This window comes from Lissotriton helveticus, chromosome 5_1 (genome assembly GCF_964261635.1).
Source record: "Lissotriton helveticus chromosome 5_1, aLisHel1.1, whole genome shotgun sequence".
NCBI lineage: Eukaryota > Metazoa > Chordata > Amphibia > Caudata > Salamandridae > Lissotriton > Lissotriton helveticus.
In genome coordinates this window covers 731,659,308-731,667,631 of record NC_136065.1, presented here as the reverse complement: position 1 = coordinate 731,667,631, position 8,324 = coordinate 731,659,308, and the positions used below count along the sequence as shown (strand labels likewise).

Sequence of the window (8,324 nt, the reverse complement as noted above, 5' to 3'; positions counted from 1 at the left end):
GTTGGGGGGAAGGTGAAGAGCGACAATTCTTCGCCTTCTTCTTGTGCTTCGACTTACTCGAAACGAAGACTTGGACGAGGTGTGGTGGCTTTGCAACTGGTCTCAAGACCTTCCCCTCGACAAGACCAGGAGTGACGCGGAGACGACTGTCGGGCCTCCAGAAGCTTTCGGGACTGCTCCCGCACAGAGTTCGGATTCACGGACCAACAGTCGGAGCATGACTTTGGGTTGTGGTAGCGCTCCAGGGACCAGAGGTACACGAGGTGCGGGTCCGTGACAGACCTCGCAGGGCTTGAAGCTGGTCCAACGATGGGACATCCCTCATGCACCAGGAATTGAAGACTCAAAAACAAGAATTCGACAAAAGTTGAAAAAAGTTTAGTTAAAAGTGACTAAGAAGCAGGCTCTAACCAGATCTGTGCTAGGCTGGCACGAAAAAAGAACTGACAGTGCACAGGGGCGGCATCTAAGTAGACACTGTGATGTCATCCCGATGACCACGACGCCGGACACGGAGTCGACAGACACCACTTACAGATGCCCAGGGGTACTGCGGAGGAAAACATTCTCCAGATCTAGTCTGATGCCTGGGGGTAATTTTAAGGTAAGGAATCTATAACTAATAGTCTCTTTCAGATTAGACCCCGGGATGCCCTTCCTGGTCTAACAAGACCGCATTACCATGAGACAGGCCTAGATCATGGCACACATGCATGAACAGTGTTTGCCCTTGACCTAAACTCATTAACAGGGGTCAATACAGCTGCAGCACTCAGGATAGGGGTGCATGTCCATCACCATGCAGGGGACTTTTCTGTCCCAACAATGACTGTTTCACATGTAGCAGATTATCATCAAAAAAATAATCTTTAAACGGCATGACCCATTTTACTTTTTAAAAGTCACTTTTTTATTTTTATTCAGTGAAATGTTTACAAGGATTGTAAATGATATACAACCATCAGGATCATAGTACATCAGTTACTTTACAAAATTATTTAGGATGCAAGCCCCTTCCATATCACCTGGGGAAAGTGGCTAGGTACATTCTTTTTACACATTCCGCCTTGTCCAGACGATAAGGGCAAATTTACAATTAATTGCTGCAAGTCCAAAATAAATTAGGACACCAGTGGTAACAAAACACTGCAAATAATTTTTCATTTTTTCTATCACTTGCAGTATCACAATTTTAAATAGTTACATTTGGAAACTTTTGCTAATTGTTCACTTTCTATCTACACACAAGTGGGAGGCAAATATGAAATTTAAAAAAAACTGCATGCAATAACCAAACAGTAAGAAAATAGCCAAATACTAGTGTTACATAATGATGATACAAGTGAGCTGTGGGTCAATTGCACCGTAAAATCATAACAAATGTTACAGTTCTCTTTGGTCTCATTTAACTCCTGCCACTAGTATTTTAGTATCCAAATAGGCTCTAATGAAATGGTTTAAAAACTAGCAAGTGTAGAAGGAGAACAACATCTAATTACTTTTGTTTTGGCCGTAAAGAAAGTTTTACGTATAAGAGCCGTTGAGCTTAAAAAGTATACTTGTATGGCGTTTCTTGCAGCACCCACGCAAACAGAAAATTATGATACTTGTCTCTTTGTTGATCTACATTACAAGGTAACATGCTCGTTCTGATAACGTCAACATCTGAATGCTGGTGTACACTGTGGTAGGCAAAAAAGAATAATGACTTCTGGGAACAGCGTCAATTGCTCATCGTTCTTTTAATTTCGTTTTCTCCTATGCAACTTTCGATTACTTCAGTTGAAACACTGGTTTCATTCTCCACAGCACTGTAACATTCGTCATTATCACTATCATTTTCTGTACATTCGCCAAAACTAGGACAGGATTCACTTTCATCACTACTTCCACAAGAACTTGACGATATGACATCATCCGAGTCTGAATAAACTTCAGCACCATGAAAAATGTACCGATTTGGAGTAAGATATAAGTACTGTGTACCTGAAAGGTAAAATATTTTGTAAATGGTTAATATAAAACACAAATACGTTGCACAAACATTTAAAATAGTCTATGACAATATTCAGAAAGCCAAATTACTGCACGAAGTGATTGCAGAATGCCACCTGTTCTTAAAGCAAACAAGGTTTCCAGAATGCGAAGTTATGAACAGAAGCAATATACACCAATGCAAAATTACTTTGCAGTGTTTTTTAGATTGTTGTAATGAGGACTTAATTACAAACAATGCACAAGTTACTACTTGTGTAACAATATATCTGTAAGAGACATTAGTTAGTGATAGATTCCTTACCTTAGAATATCCCCAGGCGTCAGACTGGATCCGGAAAGTTTTGCTTAGCAGTACCCCTGCGCGTCAGTAGGTGGCGTCCTGCGGCTGCGCGTCCGTCGCCGGCATCGTAAACGCCGAGATGATGTCATGGAGATTACTTAGGCGCAACCCATGCGCGCCGACGTCAGTTCTGTACACGACTTTCCGCGCCAGGAATGCAGAGCCATGCAAGATACTGACCATTGGTGCATAAACTAGGGCCCTAAAAGGGAATGGCTAGTAATCAGTTCGCAGAACGGGGAGGATGGGTGGGGCGGTAAGGAATCTATCATTAACTAATGTCTCTTACAGATATATTGTTACACAAGTAGTAACTTGTGCATCTGAAAGAGACACGCTAGTGATAGATTCCTTACCTTAGAAGAGATACCCCAGCAATACCAACCCTAGTGGAGAGTCTGCGAACAAAATTACACCAGGAAGTCACGGGAGAACAGAACGGCCAAAGAAGCGGTCTCTCCGGACTTGACTGTCAAGGCAGTAGTGCTTGGTAAACGTGTGCAGCGAGACCCACGTAGCTGCCTGACAGATGTACTGCAGGGGAACGCCGCGTCCCAAGGCAGTAGTGGCTGCAGTTGCCCTGGTCGAATGGGCACGCAGTCCCACAGAAGGCTCCTTCTTGGCCAAGGAGTAACATGCTTTGATGCACAGAACGACCCACCGGGACATGGTCCGTTTGTGCACAGCCCGACCTTTCTTGGTGCCCATGTAACCAACAAAGAGCTGATCGTCCACCCGGAACTGTTGTGTACGCTGCAGATAGAATGCGAGCATATGCTTCGGGTCCAGAGGGTGGAGCCTCTCCTCTTCGTGGAAGGATGCAGAGGCGGAAAAAAGGTGGGCAAAGTGATGGTCTGCCGATGTGGAAGTGCGTGACAACCTTTGGCAAGAAAGAAGGACGGGTCCTCAGAACCACCTTGTCCTGATTAACTGAAAGGAAAGGAGGTCTGGAAGAAAGAGTGTGGAGCTCACTCACTCTTCTGGCAGAGGTGATGGCTACCAGGAAAGCCGTCTTTAAGGTGAGAAGATGTAAGGGACAGTTATTAAGGTGCTCATAGGAAGCAGACATTAAGTAAGTCAAGACAAGATTCAAGTCCCACTGAGGCATTATGAAAGGCACGTGAGGGAACGTGTGTGTAATGCCTTTGAGGAAACGGTTAACAACGGGGACTTAAAAAGAGAAGGCTGATCGGGAAGCCCTAGAAAGGCGGAGATGGCAGAAAGATAACCTTTGGTAGTACCCAGAGCAGAGCCCCGCTGGGCCATAGACCGAAGAAACAGAAGGACCTCAGAAAGAGGGGCAGAAAGGGGATCCACAGCCTTTGCTGTGCACCATGCCACAAATTTGTTCCATTGGCAGGCTTATACTGTTTTAGTGGAGGGACGCCTGGCTGCCAGAATGACATTACAGACTTCTGGAGGAAGGTCGAAAGCCGCCAACTGTCGCTGCTCAATCTCCACGCATGGAGGTGGAGGCTGGATAGGTTCGGGTGAAAGACCGTCCCCTGCTGCTGCAACAGAAGATCCTGCCGAAGAGGCAGACGGATCGGGGGATCGCTGCTCATACTGAGTAGCTCTGGATACCATACTCTTCGAGCCCAGTCCGGAGCCACAAGAATGACTTGGGCCCGGTCGCGCCTGATCTTCTGCACTCTGGGCAGAACTTGTATAGGCGGAAAGGTGTACCATAGACCGCAGCTCCACTTGAGACGAAAAGCGTCTCAGAGCCAGTGCCGCCTTGGAAATTCCAACGCACAGAACTGATAACATTGCACGTTCTTTTCAGTGGCGAATAGATCTAACCAGGGCTCTCCCCGCTGCAGAAAGAGATCTTGCACCACGTCTGAGGTCAGACGCCATTCGTGATCCATCATGCACCGGCGGCTGAGTTCGTCCGCCCTGGCGTTCAGTGAACCTGCCAGGTGTTGAACCTCCAAGGTAATGCTTTGATGTTCCAGCCAGAGCCTCCTGACATAGGGTCCACGACCCCACCCCGCCCTGTTTGTTGCAATACCACATGGCGGTGGTGTTGTCCGTGAACACCTGCACCACACTTGCCCACACAGAGGGAAGGAATGCCTTCAGTGCAAGTTGGATCGCCCACAGCTCCAGTAGGTTGATATGGAGCCGGGACTCCGCCGGAGACCAGAGGCCTCTGATCTCCACCTCTCCCAAGTGGCCTCCCCATCCCAGGAGGGACGCATCTGTCACTACTGTGTGCTCGGTTGAGGAAGGGAGAGGGATCTGCCATTGACCCAATCGCGATTCGTGAGCCACCACTGCAAGTGTCGTGCAGTGCCCTCCGAGATCTGGACATGATTAGACAGGTTGCCCTGATGCAGCGCTCACTGGAACTTCAGGTCCCACTGCAGAGCCCGCATATGCCATCTAGCATGTTGCACTAGCAGGATGCAGGAGGCCATCAGGCCCAGGAGCCGGAGGGTCATCCGGACTGAAACCCGGAATAGAGGCAGAAAGATGGGAATCATAGCCTGAATATCCCGGACTCGCTGCTCAGGAGGATAAACCCGAAACTGCGTCAAATCCAGAACCGCTCCGATGAAGGGGAGCTTCTGAGAGGTGCGACTTCGGCGCATTAATGGAGAACCCCAACAAATGCAGGAGGTCGGCCATAGTCTGAAGGTGGGTGACGACTGCCTGGGGCAATCCCGCCTTCAACAACCAGACGTCGAAGTAGGGGAAGACTGACACCCCTGACCTGCGCAGATGAGCTGCGACCACTGCCATCTCTTTCGTGAACACCCGAGGGGTGCTGGTAAGGCCGAAGGGGAGCAGAGTAAACTGAAAATGCTCCTGGCCTACCGTGAACCGCAGGTAACGCCAGTGGGCCGGCAGGACGGGGATGTGAAAATATGTGTCCTTCAAGTCCAACGCTACCATTCAGTCTCCAGGGTTGAGGGCAGCCAAGACCCGAGCCAAAATCAACATCTTGAACTTCTCCTTCCGGAGGTAGCGATTGACGTCCAAGATAGGACGGAGACCCCATTTTGTCCTTCTTGGGGACCAGAAAGTAGTGGGAATAACAACCACTTCCTACTTCTGGTCCAGGAACGCACTTGATGGCCCGCTTGGCCAAGAGGGCCGTGACTTACTGTTGGAGTAGAACTAAATGATCCCCCGACATGCGGTGGCACCGAGGCGGCATGGCTGGAGGGGAGGTCTGAAAGGGAAGAGAGTAACCCTTGCGGATTATCTGCAGGACCCACTTGTCCGATGTGATATCACGCCAGTGGGGGAAGTGGTGGCGAATCCTGCACCGTTTGGTGCTCCACGAAGGACGGACTAGGAAGGTTTGGAGGTAGGAGCTGCGGGGGTGGGGGTGGACTGACCCGCACGCTGATTCCCCGCCCGGCCCCTGCAGAAGCTGCGACCACGGGCGCACTGAGGCTGGTTCTGCACAGGCTTGTTGAAGGAACGTGCCTGGGTGCCCCTGCTCTGGCCACGAAAGGAACGGAAACCAGGAGTGGCCGGGTTCTTAGCAGAAAGACCCAAGGACATGGCCGTGGCCTGTGAGTCCTTAAAGCGCTCCAGTACACTGTCAGCCTTGTTGCCAAACAGGCGGGTGCCATTAAAAGGCATGTCCATGAGTGAGCTCTGGACATCGGGCGAGAACCCAGTCATAAACAACCAGGCGTAGCGCCGCAACGCCACAGTCGTAGAAATCGCCCTGCCCAATGAGTCGGCGGTGTCCAACCCACACGAATGGCGAACTTAGCCGCATCCTTACCTTCAGCAACTGCCTGAGAAAGGACAGCCTATACCTCCTCAGGACACTGAGGCAACACCTGAGCAACGGCATCCCACACCGCGTGGGAGTAGCAGCCCAACAAGCAAGTGGTGTTCACCAACTGCAGCCCCAAGCTGGCCGAAGAGAACAACTGCTTCCCAAACTGGTCCAGTTTTTTAGAATCCTTATCCGGCCGGGCCGTGGGAAAGGCACTCTGCGACGTCGAGGCCTGAATGACCAGGCTCTCAGGCATAGGGTGAGTGGTCTCGAAAGCTGGGTCACCGGGCACCGGTTGGTGGCGTCTGGCGAATTTTTTATCCACCGGGGGCCTCGACCAAGAGAACCTCTGTAAGGGCCTCATTCTAGGGAAGCAACAGCTCCGACGAAGTAGACGCCGTCTGGAGCACCTCGGTGAGGAGGTTGGTCTTGAGGGTCACTGTGGGGAGGTCAAGGTTGAGGACCTCAGCAGCCAGACGAAGCACCATCGTGTAGGAGGCACCCTCCTCCATCGTAGGCGGGGGAAGAGGCGAACCCTGGGTCAGAGGAGACATCAAGGTCGCCTGCATCCTCCAAGTCATCCAACCAATCCTGTTTGGGCAAGCGGGTCCTCTGACCCTTCTCAGTCTTCGTCCGCCTCTGGTGTAGAGGGGTGCGGTCGTGGCGGCAGAGCCGGAGAAGGGACGAACGGCATAGAGAACGGCGCCGGCCGGACCAGCGCCGTCTCCCAATGCGGATCCCAGGTCGGAACAAAATGGTCCTGGAACAGGCACAAGGGTGGGATAAACCGCACCCAGTGTGGCGCCGAGGGCGGCGCCGGGGCCAGAACCGGCAACGCTGCACCTCGTGGTGCCGGGGCCGGAGCCAGCGGCGTAGGATCTTGTGGCACTGGGGCTGGAGCCAGTGGCGGAGCCGCCGGGCCAACATGATTTGAACATGGGACTGCGGGCCCGAAGGCGCACCAGCGGGAGCCCAAGGCCTAACAAGGCGGTCCATGGCAGCAAGACGGACCCGGGTATGGCGGGTAGTCCGTGGGATTCCCAGGCTCGAGAGGAGCCGCAGGGACGAAGCCCGTGTCCCCCTCGTCCGCCTCCAAGGAGCGACGTGGGGACGTCCGAGAGAGAACACGCTTCTTCGACTTCTTTTTATGGCGTCGCTTACCAGAATCCGAAGGCCGAGGAACGACGGCTCCAGTCCCGCGAGTGGTCCCGGGAACGGCCCCTAGACCCGCAGCGGTGATGTGACTAATGCTGGACCTCCCTGCATTTTCTGGCACCGTTCCCGCAAGGTCTTGGGGGCCATGGCTCGACAGCCCCGGCAGTCGTGATTGGTCTCCAGCCGGTAGAGGCAAACATCGTGGGGGTCCGCCACTGACATATTAAGGCATCAGTCCCCACAAGACTTAAAGCCGGGCATTCCTACATGCACCAGGAGAAAAAAGGTGGGGGGGAGGGAAGAGACAAAAGTCTAAAAATAGCAGTCAAAAAGTGACTAAGGTACATGCTCAATCCGGATCTGCATTTGCTGCCGTGGAAAAAGAAAGAACTGACGTCAGCGCGCAGGGGTGGCGCCTAAGTAGTCTCTGTGACGTCATCTCGGCGCATATGACGCCAGCGACGGACGCAGAGCCGCAGGACGCCACCTACTGACGCGCAGGGGTACTGCGAAGCAAAACTTTCCGGATCCAGTCTGACGCCGGGGATATTCTAAGGTAAGGAATCTATCACTAACGTGTCTCTTTCAGATATGTATATTATTGATGGGTACTGAATGTTGACGGTTGCTAAGTTGAAGAAAAAGCAGGGAAAAAAGCTCCTGAAAAACTTCTTGATTACATATTAAAATTCTTACGAACGAGCTTCATCTTGGATGTTGCTGAAAGAAAAGTCTGGGCGGGTACAGAAGTGTGGGCTTACACAGTAAGGAAAGTGAGGAAGTAACAAAAATACTGATAGTGCAGATGTGTCATGAAGTGCACGTTCCAATGACACCGACCGACGCTGCACACCATCAGACCCAGGCTCATTGTACCCAAGTCATAACTCCGGAAAATATTTCAGACAGACAGACGAGAAGACTTTCTGCCTCTGCATGGTCACCCAAAAAACTGGTGATGGACCCTGCCTGGTGCTTTATGGAAGTTCAATTATTGGTATGAGTGTCCTATATTTAATCAGTGCTCTTGACCTACTATTTCAAGATTATTGTTTACATTTGGTTGTTTTATGCAAGATTCGGCTC

The 8,324-nt window shown here is 51.2% G+C and overlaps 1 protein-coding gene across 1 annotated transcript in view; it reads right to left on the bottom strand.

Moving 5' to 3' along the window:
* Window positions 1–886: 886 nt before the first annotated feature.
* SIRT1 (sirtuin 1) overlaps window positions 887–8,324 on the bottom strand; it is a 500,675-nt gene continuing 493,237 nt past the window's right edge. Inside the window, exon 9 of the mRNA XM_078643204.1 lies at window positions 887–1,986. Within this exon, the coding sequence (XP_078499330.1) occupies window positions 1,724–1,986 (263 nt within the window). The 3' untranslated portion in view covers window positions 887–1,723. The remainder of the gene's footprint in view (window positions 1,987–8,324) is intronic.